Consider the following 18,372-nt stretch of genomic DNA (forward strand, 5'->3'; position numbering starts at 1 on the left):
ACAAATTGTTTCCTTATTTTGGAAACTCACTGCTCAGCCTCAGTACAGTCATTCAGACCCTCTTTATCCGAGAATTCCCCAGCTGTCCATTTGTTTACAAAAGTCAGTGTCTTCTGGCTTCTCCTAAGTTATTTCTCACATGCTTTGCCATCTGCAGTTAACTTTTCCCTTCCTGCCATCCCCTCTCCCTTCTTGTGATAGTTTATTCTTCCCTTCATGATGCTAAGCATTAAGATAACACAAAAGGACACGATTCCTACCTCTCTTTCTGGAAATTCAGGGCTAGCGTCACACTTTTTTATGAAGTACCCAGGGCTTGCGCACAAATAAGTAACTCATTTACATTGGAGATATTCAGGGGGCTATTTCCTGGTCTCTTAGAAGCTCTCAGTGTTTGTGAAGAAAAGATTTTCATTGCTGGTATTTTCTGCACATATGTCTAAATTTGTTACCAGTTCCAATTATGTAGAACTAGTTACCCCTGTGATTGCATGTGTTGAAATAAACAGGCAGCATTCAGTCTGGAGAAATGACTAAGCATTTAAAAATAAGTTATGTTCTTGCAGAGTTCAGTTTCCAGCACCTTGTTGGATGGTTCATACTGCTTGTGACTCCAACTCCTTGGAATCTGACACCCTCTTTTGACCTCCCTGGATCCCTGCACTCATGTGCACATACCCACATATGGACACACACATATGCATTAATTTAAAAATAATCAAAATAAATCTTTGAAAGGCAATGCCAAGCCCATAATGGATACTTGTTTTGTAGAAAACTCACAAACCTTTGCTCAATGTATTACTCGAGAGCTCTAACTATAATGATTGAAGAAGATGAGCCATTGAAAATTCAGTTTGGAAATACCCAGTGCATTCTGACTTAACACAGTGTGGGTATCTCTTATCTGCTTCAGATGAAGAAGATGGAGTCTAAGTTGAATTCCACAAGAATACAGCAGAAGTTACTAAGGAAATTGTGACACAATAATCATGGCAGTGAAGGTGCACGCCTTTACTCCTAGCACTCAGGAGGCAGAAGTGGGTGGATCTTCAAGTCTCAGGCCAGCTTGGTCTACAGAGCGAGTTCCAGGACAGCTAAGGCTGCACAGAGAAACCCTATCTTGAAAAGCCAAAATAAATAAATAATCTCTATGGTGATAACTGTCACACAAATCAAAACTCTTTTTATAGGGTGCAAAATGTCTAATTTAAAAACTGAATCGTTTCCTATTTCTGTTTTTATAAGTATGAATCTTAAAAGATGATTTGCATGTATACATGCAAACTTATGAGTGGGTATGTGCAATGAGTATGAGTGAGTCAGAAGACGGCATCAAATGCCCTGGAGCTGGAATTGCACGTGGTTATGAACTGCCCAGTGTTGGTTCTGGGATCCAAACTCAGATTCTCTGGAAGAGCAGCAAGTACTCTTGACTGTTGAGCCACTCTGCATGAGACGTTGTTAGTCTGGTCTTTTTGAAAACAAATGAATCTCCTAGCAATGTTGATATGTCCAATATATATAAGAAATGCCAAAGGAATGAATGTTTTTTAAATGAGCATTTGCTATCATAATAAGCCTCACTACTATTTCTCTACACACCACAAAGCAATGCGGCTGAGAAAGTGGGGGGGGGCAACTGATTGTAGAAAGGAAAGAAACACAATTCATCTTCAGTCTCTCTTGGAGGCAAAGACAGTCACAGGAGTATATGAATGAATGGGCTCTGCAAACCAGCACAATGAAGAATGTGGGAACTGGGCCCACAGGGGAATATGGGAACTGGGGAAATCTTCGGCAGCTGACACTGTGCTATCTGCCTTCCTCATTTGTGTGCTTTCTGAGTCAGCATTAGCTAAATGTTCCAGAAAGCCATCCACAAAGTACAGCCTGGGCGTTCAAGGGATGTCACTCATTTCCTCTAGTGATTTTGACAAATAAGAAGCTTGAAAGCAGGGAAATCCTCAACATATTTCCAGAACTCTCCATCCAGCCTGGTGCTTGAGCCTCTGTCTCCCTTACTGCTGGTGGCCAGCTACAGGGCTTCTGAGGGGGTCTGCACAATGATCAAGCACTTTAGCCTGGTGTTGCTTCTCACCTCTACTTGGACAACTAGGCTCCCAGTCCAAGGTGCCATCAGAGTGCAAGGTAGGTGTCTTACCTGGTTTCTAAATTGAGGATAGACAGGGTCTTGGGAACTGTCCTAAGCCCACTCTGCTCTTGACTATGAACTATTGGGAATGCGGGAGAGTCTTGGGGTCAACAGAAGATTGAATGGGTCTTATTGCTCAGCCAACGATGCCTTCACTATGTTGACAGCTTTACCAAAATGACTTACATTCACTGAATACTTTTAATAATAATAATAGTGTGAAATAAAAACATGACAAGTCATTTGTTTTCAAAGGGTTTCATTTAAGAAGCAAGTCAAGGTTGTGGATATTTAAAGCAATCTCTAAGCTTGAAGAGGAATGGGTAACTTATTAAATATCACCCACTTTATACTACTGTTTGTGAAATTGTTTTAATAACAAAGTTATTCTGCCACTAGTGAAATGCAATGTTTTAATTTGCAGTAAATTTAATATGCAGGAAATTAACTGAAAAAAATACAGGTTTAAATTGTTACCATTAGCAGCTATGACGGGAGAGACTCTGTGGATTCTGTTTGCGGGATGCATGCATGGAAACTTCTTTCTGTATAGTAGGAAAAACACTGGAACCACAAATCACTGGTTACACTCTTGGGCAAGTGATGTAACGGGGTTATTAAGGAAAATCTATTCTTCTGCTGAAGATGCCCTGAGACAGGAGTTGTATCAGGAATAGACATTCAGTGTTGATTGATATATTGCTGGACTTGGCTTTTATGAGAGGTTAGAGTTAGATGATTAGTTCTCCACCCCCAAATACCAGAAATGTAACTTTTAAATAAACTTATTCCTCTTAGAAATCCCATCAGGAGATCATTCACACTTTCCCGTTACCATTACACAATGCTACCATTACACACGTTATTTTGGAGTCTTTTTTTTTTTAAGACAGGGTCTCTTATAGCCCAGGCTAACCCCAAATTCACTACATATCTAAGAATGACCTTGAACTCCAGATCCGTTTTGCATTCACCTTGTGGCTGTTGGGATTATAGATGTGTACCACCATGTCCAGTCTTAACTATGAAGAAGAGTGAACTGAAGGCATTATGTCATGCTAGTCAAGCTCTCCCAACTAAGCCATATCCCTAGCCCTTAGAAACCATTCTTTCACAATGACTCTACCTATTTGCTTCATCCTCAATAATGGCAACTTTTTCCCAAGGAGATTAAACTCTTGGAAAGAGCTGAAAGTTAGCTGCTTACCAGCAGAAAGTCTTACTGGACTCTGGTGATGTGGTGAGTGGGCACAGACAGGAACTTCTTAAAGGGCTTGTTACAGAGAGATTCAGAACTGAGCATAGGTAGAGTTTCTTTGATTCCTCGCTCAATAAAACATTGTTTATAGAAAAAAAAGCATTAGTGCAGTCAAGGACTTTGACTGATGTCATGCAAGTAGTAAATACTGGCACTTGCCATTGACTCTGCGTTATATGATTCCCAAGAACACACTATTCCTGCAATCTGTGATGTTTTCTACGAACTCTTATAGAAACTGTGATAGGAGTGCACCCTTGGATTCCAGCTCGGTGTCAGAATTTCTAAATGAAACTGCAAAGCATGAAGTTTCTGTATTTGATTGCCTCCCATGGATCTAAGCTCTGCTAGGTACACGTTACCTGGTTTAATTCCAAACACGAGGCCTGACAAGGTGTAATTTCACAGATGAAAGTTTTGACTTGTCCCCAAGATCCCAAAAGCCAACAGGAGAGGCAAGGAGTACTTAGCACAGGCTTGGAAATTTGAAATGGGTTTTCATAGATAAAGCCGTGTGTGTGTGTGTGTGTGTGTGTGTGTGTGTGTGTGTGTGTGTGTGTGTATCTCACAAGAAAATTTCATGTTGCTTTAAGTAAATTTACATTTACAATTTTGGGCCATTAAGCTATTTTAGGGTTCATGAGGTCCTTGAGCAGAAAGCTGGACATCTCTGCCAGGGCCTTGCATAGCCATTACTTACAAGGCTAAATGTCTTTTTTTATGGACCTTCATAGATAAAGTCCATCGGGAGTAAGGTACTAGAATATAATACAACATGGTAATTTTATATAGGTCCATACCAGTAAAGTAGGTCAAAAGACCTCCCAAATCCACTATATTTTGAGAAAAAAAATATTCTGACAAGTCCAGCTGCTTCAGCCTTCCCAGGAGGATCAGTCTGTGGTGGATACACCAGAATGTTTAAAGACCAAATGACAGTGTTATCTATAGTTATCTATTAGTACCTAGTATGGCAGCTGCTATGCTGAGTCCTATGTAGCTCCCACCGTTGCTCTCTATATTCCAAATAAGAAAATGGGCTCAAAAATATCTTTTTGAGTAACAAGCACAAGGTCTTAGAGCTACAGAACAGCATAGGTGATACCAAGCCCTGCCCTAACTCAAACTCAACTTCCTTTACTTAGTTCCCCTGCCCTGCAAGATTTCCTGCTTGCTCCTTCAGGAATTTCTGAGTAAGCCTGTCCTCCAATGGCCAGAAAGGACTGAAAGGGAGAACTCACATTCTCTTCTAGCAAGCACATGGCCAGCCCCTGTCAAAACAGGAATGTCCCTGGCCACACTACTTGGAGTATTGCTAATGATTATTCTGTTAACCAAAGGTCTGACTTCTATCTTCCTCGAAGTCTCAGAGGCCTCCTTTTATAGACTTCAAAAACAATGTTGGAGGCATCTAAATCCCCGAGGTCCCACCCCAGGAACTGATGGATAGCTAAAGCCCTCATGTGATTGGCAGGTTCCTTGGTGCAGAGTGCTCTGTGTGCTCTTGATCTGGAGATTTACAGCCTCCACCAGGCAGAACAAGGATCTAACCCAGCAGGCAGTCCTTGCAGGATATTCCTGGGCCTGCATTGTTATTTCTAAGTCCAGCACCAGCCTCACAGACCTGGATCAAAACAATGATTCTCTGTGAGGAAGGAAAGCCTGAGAGCTGGGAGCAAACCAGAAGCAAACTGAGGACTTTATGATTTCTTTCCAGAACTTTCCATCTCCACATGTAGATACATGGGGGTCGCCCTCGTGGGCAGGAAGGCAAACCAACAGATGAATTTCACAGAAGCCGAGGAGGCCTGCAAGGTGCTGGGGCTGACTCTGGCCAGCAAGGACCAGGTGGAAGCAGCGCAGAAGTCTGGCTTTGAGACTTGCAGGTCAGAAAGAGCTTCATTAAAGCCGGTGTCCTGCTCGGGGTAGACTTGCTACCTTCTACCCTCTGTCCATTCAACCAATGTGTATTCTTCTACAGCTACGGGTGGGTTGGAGAACGGATCTCTGTCATCCCTCGGATTTTCTCAAACCCCAAGTGCGGGAAGAATGGGAAAGGTGTCTTGATTTGGAACGCTTCACTCAAATTAAAGTTCAAAGCCTATTGTCACAACTCATCTGGTAAGTCGGGACCCACTTCTTCTCTGGGAGTCTTATGACCTGGGACCTGTCTGGGATGAGTAACTCTGAGCAGCAGCAGAAGCAGTCATGGGTCATCTAAATGTCCCGAAACAAGGCTAGGGACATCAGTGTGCCTCTCAGAGGAAAAGATTAGAGATGATACAACTGGGTGGTAGCATAAGGACAGGGCGTTTCCAGGGCTCAGGGTTTCCTGAAAGGTAAACAGGAAGTGGGAAAGAAATAGATGTATATGATGCATCCCCCCTGGATAAAGCAATTGAGAGGTTAGCTGTCTCAAAGAACCTTGAACTTCCTCTGAGGAAGCCTTTTCTTCCCATCTTCATAAAATGAGATGTATCTCTGGGGACTTTGATCCACTTGTCTAATGTTTCTGTGTTGGACATTCCCCATTTCTGTGATAAAATAACTGTAGCTGAGCAATTTATAAAGAAAGGAAGGTTAGCTCCCAGTTAGGCACAGCGACAACTTGACAATGGAGATGTAGGTGTTCATGTCATCACAAAGGCAGGACTGTGTGGGAAAAAGAGTGAGTGTTCATGTGCTGAGATTGAAAGCCAGAGAGGGATTCAGGAATATAATGCTCTCCCAGGTCCAGCCAGGGTCCCAGGAAAGCTCATTGATCTCTTCCCTACCCTTTATGATCTCCTGCTAGGCTCCACCCCTTAAAGGTTCCACCACCTCTTAGCATTGCACCATTGGATTCTAACACATAAATATTGAGGGGTGCTGGGACCCATATTCAGAGTACAGTCTCAATGAAGAGGTTCAAACTTGGGTTTAACTCTGACATTGTATTCTTTCTACTGTCCCACATAACTCACATGCTGCACCTGACATCTTGAAAACAAGGCCCCATCTCCCTTTTGAAGAAAGAAGTAGAAACATAGAGAGTAGGAATCATTGGCTCATGGTTTGTAGTCATCTTGATGGTCTTGTCCACCGGCCTTGGTTGCCCTAACCTAGTGGTTTTCCTAAGTCATTTCTCAGAACATTTCTTTCAACTAATACCCAGCTGTTCTCTGTGTCATAAGAGGGCTGCTTGACCCATTTCTTTTCACATATGCTCATATGTACAACTTTCTGAAGGTCAGCTAGTGAGTGGTCATATGTACACAGACAGACATCAATATTGATTTGTAAGATCTGAGAGATAAATAATGCTTATTAATCAACTTTAGCAAAATTGAGTCCAGGAATTCCAAGCAGTTCTCTGAACTAAAGGGCTTTGACATAGGAAGGATTCTTAGAGACATCTGTCCTACTTCCCGCCACCAATAGTTCAGTGTGTGTGTTGGGTTGGGAGTTTAGTGGTAGAGTCAAGACTTCTAGTTGATTCTCCTTTCAAAATGATGAATTGTCTCCACCCTTCTCTGACCCTCCAGCCAGCCTGTCCTAGCTAGAGAACTTAGTGATTTGTGTGCCTGCTTATCTCATTGCCACCATTCCTGGGAGCTGGCCCTGCCTCCTGGCTGTCTTGCTTCTCCACTTGCTGGCAGCACAGTGCTATGGTACCCATCCGGGACTAAACAGGAGAGGAAGGGGACTCAGACGTGTCTGTTTCCTCTTGCTTTCCTTTACATTGTACTCTTAGTCCCTGTTATTTCCTACACCCTAAAAGGTCAAGAGGCTTCACTTTCTGGTGTAGGTAGTGTTGTGTAGCTGGGAATCTCATCACTGCAAATGGCGTCAAATATCAGTAGTTCCCAATACTGATTGCTCTAACTTTGAGTGTTTGATTAAGGCAGTGACTAACAGACTAAAAATGAAATGAGAAGGTAAGTTTTCTCCTTTGTAGTTAGTAGGCAATCTAGGATGTAAATATCCTCACTCCAAACTACCACTGTGGTCCTTGCTGAAAATGGTTCTTACCTAGGGCACTACAGAGTAGGGGTTTTTCTACATCGTCCCTCCTCTCTACATTTATTAGCTAGCCCCACCTTCACAACACACACATGCATGCACATATACACATACTTTCTCCACCTTATACCACCGCAGACATGTGACATTTGATTTATTCAATGTGCCAAGCATATGACAATAAATTTTATACTCATTATTCTTTTAAGTCATGTACATGTTCCAAATCTGGCATGGGGGATTCCTAGAGGTAACTACTGCTTCCTAGCAGTGGACAGGCCCTGGCTTATTTTATGTTCTCTCTGCTCCTGGTGGAGAAGAGAGAGAGAGAGAGAGCGAATAAGCGAGTGAGAGAGAGAGAGAGAGAGAATGTAAACCATGCATTTATATTGATGTTTACAACTCAGATTTAATAATTTACCTTTTCTGATTTCACATTATCTGTCTTCTCCTATACCTAATATCTTAGTTCTTAGTAAAGAACACATTTTCTTGTACTTCAACAGTTTCAAAATAGCAAAGTCAGTATCTTTAGGAAACAAATATGTTGAGTATAACTGAGGATTTCTTCACTGCCCCCAAAGAAATTCCTGCCAGGACAGGTGACAAGTGATCAGACAACCCACCCCTGTTGGGATTAGAATCTCATTTTAAATAGAAGAGGTTCGTTTGTTTCTGTTTGTGGTCTGTTATAGGGTACAGATTTTATTGTTTTAGTTTTCTCAAATACATACAACATCAACATGCTGAAATTGTCCAAAATAGTCAAGGAGGACTTATTCCTAGTCTTTCTGTTTTTTTCATTTCTGGTCTGTGCCTTTGTTTTGGTCATATAGAAAGATCTGTGGGATACTGTTTGCTTTTCTCACAAAAAAGAAAGTGTAATACCACACATGGCTCTGTGAAATTAGTCTAGATTGACTCATAGAGACATTTTAATGGCTGTGTTTTCAATGTATTCCAGTGATTTTCTATATAGTGATTTATTCGGTCCATCTTCTATCAGTGGACTTTTGTGTGGTTCCTAATCTTTCTAAGTTTTAGGAACCAGACATCTCTAGATCCTATTTCTGTGCAATTTGCAAGAACCCTGTTTCTCTGTTCCTGGATGTCCTTTCTCCCTTTACATCTGATCCCCCCACACACACTCATCCATTTGGTAACTGTTACTCTTCTGTTTGCCCTACAGCCTTGGGTGACTTCCCATATAATGTAGTATGTAGCATGTGATGTCTTTTGCATATAACAGTAAATGCATATGAAAACTCTAGATATGGTTTAAAAGGGTTGCACATCTCCATAGAAAAGACCCTTTCTTGCAGAATAAACCCCAAGCCCTTTAACAGGGCAACTAACAATCTTGATATCCTGGCCAGATCTTTCTCTTTAGCCGCACCTGCTTGCAAACTTTCTCCTACTGGTCACACTCACACCATTCTCTGAGGCCACACTATGCTCCTTGTCATTCTCCTGACCTGACTATACCTTCCCACTTCTCCATTCTTGAACCATGCACATCCTGCTGACCAGGATATCCTGTTCTCTCCCTACAGATGAGCTCTGCTCTGTTTCAGCCACACTGGCTTGCTTTCTTGTTCATGCAATGGGCTCAGCATAGTCACGTTCTTGCTCTTGTACATTTTGTTTCCTTCCAGCATCTGCCCTAGATCTCCAGTGACTGGCTGCTTTTAACCACTGGGGCTCTGGTTAAGTATTGCCTCCCCAGGAGACTTCCTGCTGCCACCCTAGCCAAGTATCCATCTTTCATCTCCACCCTTATCAGTTTAACCCCTACCTTGCTTAAGTTTCTTTTCACTGTTTAAAATCTCCTGAAATTCATGGCTTGTTTATCCTTTGTTCTCTCTATTCTTCTAATGGATTAGAAGCTTCTTAAGAACAGGGACTTTGTCTCTGGTATCTAGAGCAATGCCTGGCATGGAGATGGTACCCCGTAAGTATCTGCAGAATGTACACCATCAGACTGCCACACTTCACCCAAGTTCCTCTGGCCAGAAGCAGGAACTATCCTTTATGTGTCTGTGTGCTTTAGAACTCAACAGTGTCTATTGAGTTCTCTGTGTTTTCTACCCTTGCTTTAAAAAAATGTTCATTTTCTGGAGGAAGAGCCACAAAGTCAACAATGATGGTTATTTGAACAGGGCTATTTTCAAAGTACCATGAATAGGATAAAACATTCACTTGATGCATGTGTAGTCAAACATTTTATCACCAAGTTTCTTGACCTTCAACATATTGAAACAATTTCTTGTATAGCTTAAATTCTGGCCAGTGGTATCCAGTGCTATAATCAGGGGTTTAAAATAGATGTAAATTTGTGTTGTAAGACATTGTGCAGTCCTGCCGTTTCCTAACCATGATTGAGCAAGTGAACTAGATATCTATGAACTTCAGCATCTATGAACTTCAGCATCTTTCTGTGTAAATGAAGGCTTGATAAGTGCTTCATGAGATACATCTGGTAACATGGCTGACTCAGACTTAAAAGACAGACAGATGTGTTTCCTTGAAAGTCTATCCAACAGATTGGAAAACACTACTCTCTCTCCTCCCTCTCTTCCTCCCTCCCCCTTCTTCCCCTTTCTTTCAACACCGAGAGATTTTATTTTAGATCTTGTTCTAGAGTAATATCTACTCCCCCAAGTTACTCCTTCTTCCCTTTCATCTTTTCCTTTCTTTATTTCTTCTTTATCAGATTTCACTGAGCATATACTGCATGCCAGGCACAATAATCCAATCCGACAAGTGCTCTACTGCCAGCAGCTCACAGTCAGTGGGGAGGGAGACAAAATTATGGCAATTAAGATCAGGCAAGGACAAGATTATATGTCTAGAGACCTAGCCTAGAGAAGTATGAAGCCTGGGGGGGGAATTGACTAAGTAAAGATCAGACAGAGGTTTTAAAGGTGGAAAAGGGATCACTGAGAAATCCAGGGATTTAAGAAAGTGTAGCAAGAACTGAAGGGCTAGCAGGATAGCAGCACTGTTGAGAGAGAGCTCGAGCTTTGAGTCTCCTAGCCTCATGTTATCATCTTTGCTGGTCATTGAGGTCCTGATTCTACAGTGAAGCTGCAGTATGCTATGGAAGGAAATTGAGATTAGATTTGAATCTTGGTAAGACCTAGGTTCTGACTGCAGTGAGGGGTCTGGTGGGGTCCTATTGCTATGCCTACTTCTCCTTTTTCTTCTTCAAACAGACACCTGGGCTAACTCGTGCATACCAGAAATCATCACCACATTCGACCCCATGGTCGACACTCAGACACCCGAAATGGAGTTCTCTGTCACCAACAGCGCCTACTCGGCTTCATCCCCAGACTCTACAACTAATGCCCCTGCTACAACCCGGGCTCCACCATCCACCTCCATGGCACGGAAGACAAAAAAGATCTGTTTTACAGAAGTTTATACGGAACCTAACACCGTAGCTGCAGAAACAGAACCAATTGTTGAAAGTGGAGTAGCATTCAAGAGTGAAGCGGCTGGGTTTGGAGGTGAATGTCTTCTGGGTCTATTGGGCATGGGCAACTGTGTGTGGCAGACAAATTCACATCACCCAACTCATCCCCAGGCTGATCACTCAGCATTTACCGGGCACAAACAAAAACTTAGCACAAGCTTGACTAGAACTAGATCTGCAAAGAGCCTCAAGGGTCATGTCACACATCATAAGCATAAAAGACCTTCACTGCTTTTCACAAATAAATTATTAGCCTTTACTGTAGACACAAAAATATATATCTGCATGGCCTATCACTTCAATCCAAACACCAGTTTCTCACATGAACCTTTGAGACTGGTCTACTTTTCACATTGCAATGATAAAGGAGAAGTAAAGAACGCCCCACATTGTAAGTAGAGGGATGGGGAGATGGTTGGGTAGGTGAAGGCACCTGCTGCCAAAGCCTGACGACATAAGTTCAATCCCCGGGGCCCACCTAATGGAAGGCAAGAAGTGACTCTCACAAGTTGTCCTCTGGCCTGTGCATGTGGACAGTGTCACATTAGAGTCACCTCACCAACCCACCCACCTCCACCCACCCACCCACCCACCCACCCCCCCCACACACACACCACAATGTAAAAACTAAAATTATATGTGTATGATTAAAAATAGTCACAGAGAAGGGTCTTCTGCGCCAGCTCTCATCCGCATCACATGTAAAAACAAATCATTGTGTGCACAGACAACATAATGTGCAAGCAAAAGACCAACAAACCTGTCTTCCTCCAGGTGTCCCCACAACCCTGCTGGTGCTCGCCCTCCTGTTCTTTGCAGCCGCCGCTGTTCTAGCTGTTTGCTATGTGAAAAGGTGAGGCTGTTGACACATCTCTGATCTTGTCACTTTTGTTGTGCTCAATGGTTGTTACTGGAATTTGGTCAAAATGGAGATGGCACCCCTCTTGACCTCCCTACCCTATAACCTCAGCATAAGTGTGTTATCTAGATAGACAGTTGATATTGGTCAATGGGCACCAAACTCAAGAAATAAAAAAGGAGAGATCAACATTAGGAAACATCTTAGGCTGTATTTGAGTTGGGGGGTCTTTGTTTTGGGTGAAGGAATCGTGAAGACATCCAGAGTTGTCCCTATAGGTACTATCCAATATGAATGAATCCACTAAAATGGGAGGTGATATATTAAAGTATACCTATATTACCATCAAAATAAAGGTGCCCAGGGGACTATGGCAGCGTATCCAGAGGTGGACAAAGTGCTATTTGCTGTGATACATGTCACCTGAAGTCTCTCATTGTGATGTATGTGTACACCTACAGGTATGTGAAGGCCTTCCCTTTCACAAGCAAGAATCAAAAAAAGGAAATGATCGAAACCAAGGTAGTGAAGGAAGAGAAATCTGATGACATCAACTCTAATGAAGAATCAAAGAAAACTGATAAAAACCCAGAGGAGCCCAAGAGTCCACCCAAAACCACTGTGCGATGCTTAGAAGCTGAAGTTTAGATGAGAGAGAGCTGAGAGGCTCTACCTGATGCAAGTTTCATGCCAGGCAACCAAAGAAGCAAACCACTGTTGGTTCCTAATTAGCCGAAGGCTACAGAGTCTTCCGTATTGCAATCCTCTCCGGACTCTACCCTCCTACCTCCAACCTGACCACAACCTCCCTAGACCGTCTGTCTTACAGCAGCCCAGCCAGAGAGTGAAGGGAACTTTCAAAGCACCTAAACAGTTCCTCAGCTTACATTCATAAACAGGCCTCGGGGCTGCCTGACACTGCCAAGGGCCAGAGTCCTGAGACAGAGCCAGCCACACAGTCTAAAGTCTTCTTTAGAAACATGCCACCTGGCCAGATCCTTTGGAACCAGGCACAAGTAAAATAAGGAAAGGAAAGCTACAGGAGGTCATGGAGAGCCAGGTGACTTAAGACCTAATTAATCTCTAGGAAGCCAAAATAAACAGAGCACTATAAAGGGGGGAGGGAGGAGGCTGGTACTGATAGCAACCTTGTCCGCCTCTGTAAATACAGGCTGGGCCAGGAAACTACTCCAAAAACAGACCAGAGTTACTTTTTAGAACATAGAAACACTTTCTCACTTTCTTTTCTCTCTACTGCTGCTGGTGTTCCCTATAGTTAGATATACTTTTGTAAGAAACCAAAAACAGAGGGGCCTGGGGGGTGTCTCTGTGGTAGAACATTTGCCTGGCATGCACAAAGCTCCCAGTCCAAACCCCAGAGTCTACCCACCCCATATACACACAACACAACAAACAAAAACACACATTTCCATTTTTACCTGTTACAGACCCATTCTGAGAAACCAAATATGTGTAAAGGTAATAAAGTAAAAGAAAAATGCCAGATAATCTGCTACAGACTGAGAATCCTTTACCTGAAATGCTTGCGACCAACAGCATTAAGAATCATTTTCAGATTATGTTTGAAGTCTGAAATACTTGCATCTACATAATGATATATTAGAGGGACTCAGTCTAAATATGAAATTTACTTATGTTTCATGTATACCTGTAGACACAATATTTTAAAAATAACTTTTCCCATGAGATAAACTTTCACTGTGTGGCATTTTCCCCTGGGGGTGTCATGTTGACTCTCAAGATTTGGTAAAAGACTGATTTTCAGATTTTTGAGCAAAGTTGTCTGGTGCTAGGTAAGGTATGACATTCTGTAATTGAATATTGTTCTTCAAATAGTTGTGAATAGTGGATTGTTGTCTGAAGCTAATATTTTTCCAGTTTTGATATCCCTAGCTTATCTTCTTCCAAACTAATTGTTGCTGAAGCTAATCCATTCGTTTTCTCTAATACAGCAACTACTACAACCTTAATTTATTATTAACGTATTTGAAAGTGTATTCTTACCTCTACATACAAACACATATCTTTTCGTGCCTTTAACAAACGTATTACCAGCTCTCGCTTTCCCAGAAAGGAGAACTTGAGAGGTGAAGAAATGTTGTGGCCCAAACAAATAAAGCATTTAGAAAACTCTTCTGTTCTTTTATTTCCATAGAAACACCACTTGTGCAAAATTCAAGGCCTACATCATAATCCATACTTAGCAAAACTAAAATGGACACAGAAGCATATACTTCACCCTGTGGGTTGTCTTTCCTTCAAATAGTCTCATTTAAGTTGGTCAGTGTCATGATTTTAATGTGAAATATGTCTCATGGGCTTGTGTGTTTGAACAATTGGACTGCTCCTGTTTTTGCCCTACTGGGGGATTGTGGAGCTTTGGAGCTAGGCGTTATCTAGAGGAAAGAGGTCTAGGGGTGGGCTCTAAGGTTTATAGCCCAGCCCTACTTCCTGCCCTTTCTTCATTTCCTGGATCACAGTGGCATGAACCAGCGGCCTGATGCTCCTGCTGTCACCGGCTCTAGTTGCTCCCACCACCATGCCAAAACGAAACCAGAACAAATTCTTCCTCTCTATTCAGGCATTTGGTCACAGCCATGAGAAAAGACTCACTTACGTAGTCAAGTTCACACACAGCAATCCTTTTTTTGGGTCCCACACCCCAATCTGTTTCAGAGTTCCCATGAGAGGCATTGAAGGAAGAGCCGGAGAACAAGACCCAGAGTGAAAGCAATCATAGTCTTTTAGACTTAGTCTTGGAAATAGCAACCCCTTATTCAGAAATAAGTCTCTCTATGCCCACTCATGCTTAGAAGGTGAGGCTTATACAATACCAGGATGCGGGCACTTGGGGAGCCAATTTAGAAGATTGTCTCCTACTACAGTAATGAATCCTTCTTGTTCCCGTGCAGCTTGTTCCTGCTGCCATGCTAGCATATGCCGCCTTGCATTATTATAATTACACACATTATCTTTCCTTTCATTCTTGCCTTCAGTGCAGATACACAGAGGTATCACAAGCAACAAAGGCTCTCGGAGGGCAAGGGGTGGCTGGGTGTTAAGAGTATTGGCTGCTCTTGAAGAAGACCTACGCCAGAACCCACATGGCAGCTCATAGCTATTGGCATTCCAGTTCCTGGGGATCCAACACTGTCCTTTGATCTGTGAGCACCAGGCATGCATGTGGTGGTGCACAGACATACATACAGACAGAACATTCATACACACTAATAAAAATAAGTAAATGCTTTTAAAAAAGCAAAGTAGCTGTCAGCACATGCTGAATGAGTGAATGTATAAAAGCTTTGAGACCAGTTATCTGTATAAGTGCTAAGAATATTTTCTTTTCTTTTCAAGACAGGGTTTCTCTGTGTAACAGCCCTGGCTGTCTTGGAACTCACTTTGTAGACCAGGCTGACCTCGAACTCATAGAGATCCACCTGCCTCTGCCTTCCAAGTGCTGGGATTAAAGTCAGGTGCCACCACTACCGGGCAAAGTGCTAAGAATATTTACCATACAGGCAATGGTTCCTGCCCACCTAAGTTTTGTTTGATGGCTTTCTCTTGGTGCAGAATGCAGCTGTGAACTAACCAAAGGATAAATTAAGACTATTAACTTTTCTGAGTTGAAATTGACTCACCTCTGAAATCAAGAATATAATAAATATGTGAAAATTTTTGGGGTTTTTTTTGTTGTCTATTTGTATTTAGGTGTATGGAACTGGTAGGCATTGGAAACAATGTCAGAGACAAGAGATAACCCTGAGCATAACTTGGAAGGAAGCAAGGCTTTGTCTGCCAGGAATCTTGCCCTGCATGGGAAACCCCAGTGCAGGTAAACCCAAACACAAAGATGCTCGCTCAGCATGACAAAAATTCAGTGAGTAAGCTAAGCCTTGCTTGTGTGTATGGAGGAAGAGTCTTGTGGGCTCAATCAGAACTGAGAAATGAGATCTGTCTTAGTTACAGTTTCTGTTGTTGTGAAGAAGCATCGTGACCACAGCAACATTATAAAGGAAATATTTAGTTGGGGTGGCTTACAGTTTCAGAGGTTCAGTCCACTATCATCGTGGTGGGGAGCATAACCATGTGCAGGCAGGCATGGTACTGGAGGAGTAGCCGAGACTCCTGCATCCTGCAGGCAACAGGAAATCAACAGAGACACTAAGTGGTGTCCTGAGCATAAGAAACCTCAAAGCCAACCCCTACAATAGCACAGTTCCTCCAACAAGGCTATACCCACTCAAACAAAGCCACAGCTCCTTATAGTGCCACTCTCTATGAGCTTATGGAGGCCAATTACATTCAAACTACCACAAGGTCTGATAAATGGATCTGCAGCTCCAGTTACATATTTCTCATTATAAATCCTACTTAAGTCTCCAGCTATGTGCACAAAATAGCTTCCACAGAGACCTCCGCACTGGGTCCAACAGGCTGATTTAACACAGCATGGCAAGGAAAAGAGGTTAATTATTTTTGTTGTAATGGATAGACTTCCTTTATTCTCCTCTCCCAAAACCATGGTTTTAGAGGCACTGCTGTAGCCTTCATTCCCCTTGATCTGTTAAAGCAGAAACGCAACTCTTCTGGTTTGCCTAAAATCAGAAGGGAACTCCTGGATCAATGTGACAACCCTCCAGGCTTACCCACAAGCGTATTACTCAGTGTGTCCACAAGCCAGTGTGGTTACCACCCACACACCACTGAGTTTTCCCCGTTGCTCTTGACCTAATTCTACTCTGCTCACAGTGACTGCACTTTCTGTAGAGGACACCAACCACCGTCGCTGGCTTTTCCTCTTCCCAACAAGCACTGAGACCGTTTCCTCAAGGTGTCACCTCATCTACCAGGTCTACTGTCTCCACTAAGCACAGTTTCTATACCTTCCTGTCACTGCCACACCCACTGAGCTTGCCAGCCTCCATGCTGCTTCCCCGGCACTCTCCTGGGTATCACAGTGCTCCCTGTCAATGGCACCTTTCTCCCACCACCACCGAGAACAACAGACACTGCCATCTCGTTGGCTGTTATTGCTGACCTCAGCACTGATGCTTGGATCCTGAAGCTACTACCTTGATGTGAAAATTGTTGATGTTTGGTGCCATTGCTACAGTTTGCTCGTGCCCATAGAAGCTCTTCTCTATGAATACGGCAATGCATGATTGGATTGCAAAAGAAACATAAAAATTAGCAACACATAAAATTAGTGCTAGGAAGGCATGAGCTCCCAAATTGTCTAAAATTAAAATCAGAGGGCTAAGGGCAGAGCATGCCTCAGAGTGCAGCATCCTGGAAGATGACAGGGATTTGATTTTTTTTTTTAATCCATGTCTCCCCATTCACAATACAGACCGGGCACAATGGCCTAGTCTGAGGTGTACATGGGGTAGGTTTATTCTGCCTCCTCTTTCTTTTTTATTTTTTTATTTTTATTCTTTACCAGTTGCATAGTAAATACAATGTCTCTTGCTCATATCATGCTCTATCCATCTTCATCTCATCATGTTTTAATGACCCACTCACTGAGTTCTGGAGGTTTTGCCTGCTTGCGCACCTCCAGTTTTGCTAGGGGTGGAACTTCATGAGTCCCTCCATTAGTCTTGCTGGAATAAGCACACATTTTGACTGTATTCTCCATAAGGATAAATTCCCAGGCAGATTCCATCTGTCTGCCTCCTCTTTCTATACAGTCAGTGTAAGAACACCGCCTATGGTAAGCACAAGGAGGCCTTGATTTTTTTTTTTTTGAGACACCATGGTTTCTCTGTGTAGCCCTGGGCCCAGGAACTTGCTCTGTAGATCAGACTGTTTTCTGGAGACCCACCTGTATCTGCCTCCCAAGAGAATGGTGTCAGCTGGGCTTAAAGTCATGTGCTACCACTGCCCAGCCAGAGAGTTGATCTTAGCTGTCGATAACTAGTTCCTCTCTATTTTGCACCGAGAATTGAAGGCAGTACCGTGCTCAGAGGGAAAGCACTAGAGTGGCAGCCAGAGAAATCTGGAGTCTAACCAGTTTTCATCTATTTGCTCTCTAGTTCTTGGGTGAATCACTTCCTACCTCTGGCTCTCTGTTTTCCTCCTCTATAAAGCATGCTGGCAGCCCTGCCAATCTTGCAGTTTCATCAACTACATTCAGGAAGTCGATAATGTTTACCATCCACAGGCACTCACAGTCTTCCTTCAGTATCCCCACAGTCCTGTCACAGGTGCTTAGTGACCTTACAGATGACAAGGAAGCCTAGGGCACGCCTTCCTAGAAACACGATTATACGTTTCAAAAGGCAAAGATTCCGAGCTTCACTACAGGACTGTCTGTATTCACTGACGTTGCATTCAATCCTCAGGTTATCACTCACTGGAAAATCTCTACACTGTGGAGCTCTGAGTACTCATGACAAATTACAGTGTTTATAAAAAAATTAAAAAGGTCCTTATATAACTTATCATCTATATGTATGATTTCCTATAAACATTTTGACACTTTGTTATACGTAAGAAAAAGGTTTCCTTGCCCTGCTATAGAATAGCTTTATGACAGATGGTGGCTAATCACTTATACTTTGTGGTGATTTGGATAAGAAAGGCCCCCATAGACT

General features: G+C 42.7%; 1 protein-coding gene and 2 non-coding genes across 3 annotated transcripts; 1 reads left to right on the top strand and 2 right to left on the bottom strand.

The window, feature by feature from the left end:
* Window positions 1–1,861: 1,861 nt before the first annotated feature.
* Lyve1 (lymphatic vessel endothelial hyaluronan receptor 1) lies at window positions 1,862–13,906 on the top strand. The gene is made up of 6 exons (XM_005075680.4): window positions 1,862–2,151; window positions 5,131–5,299; window positions 5,395–5,534; window positions 10,631–10,927; window positions 11,668–11,746; window positions 12,214–13,906. The coding sequence occupies exons 1-6, from the start codon at window positions 2,067–2,069 to the stop codon at window positions 12,398–12,400; spliced, it is 957 nt and encodes a 318-aa protein (XP_005075737.1). The 5' UTR covers window positions 1,862–2,066; the 3' UTR covers window positions 12,401–13,906.
* Window positions 13,907–17,101: 3,195 nt separating this feature from the next.
* Window positions 17,102–17,243, bottom strand: LOC121135646. Its single transcript, XR_005872747.1, has one exon. It is a non-coding gene; the product is annotated as a small nucleolar RNA SNORA51 (small nucleolar RNA).
* A 158-nt stretch (window positions 17,244–17,401) lies between these two features.
* On the bottom strand, window positions 17,402–17,506 carry LOC121135648. The gene has a single exon (XR_005872750.1). It is a non-coding gene; the product is annotated as a small nucleolar RNA SNORA51 (small nucleolar RNA).
* Between the last annotated feature and the right edge of the window lie 866 nt (window positions 17,507–18,372).

This window comes from Mesocricetus auratus, unplaced genomic scaffold, assembly GCF_017639785.1.
Source record: "Mesocricetus auratus isolate SY011 unplaced genomic scaffold, BCM_Maur_2.0 Super-Scaffold_4256, whole genome shotgun sequence".
NCBI classification, from domain to species: domain Eukaryota; kingdom Metazoa; phylum Chordata; class Mammalia; order Rodentia; family Cricetidae; genus Mesocricetus; species Mesocricetus auratus.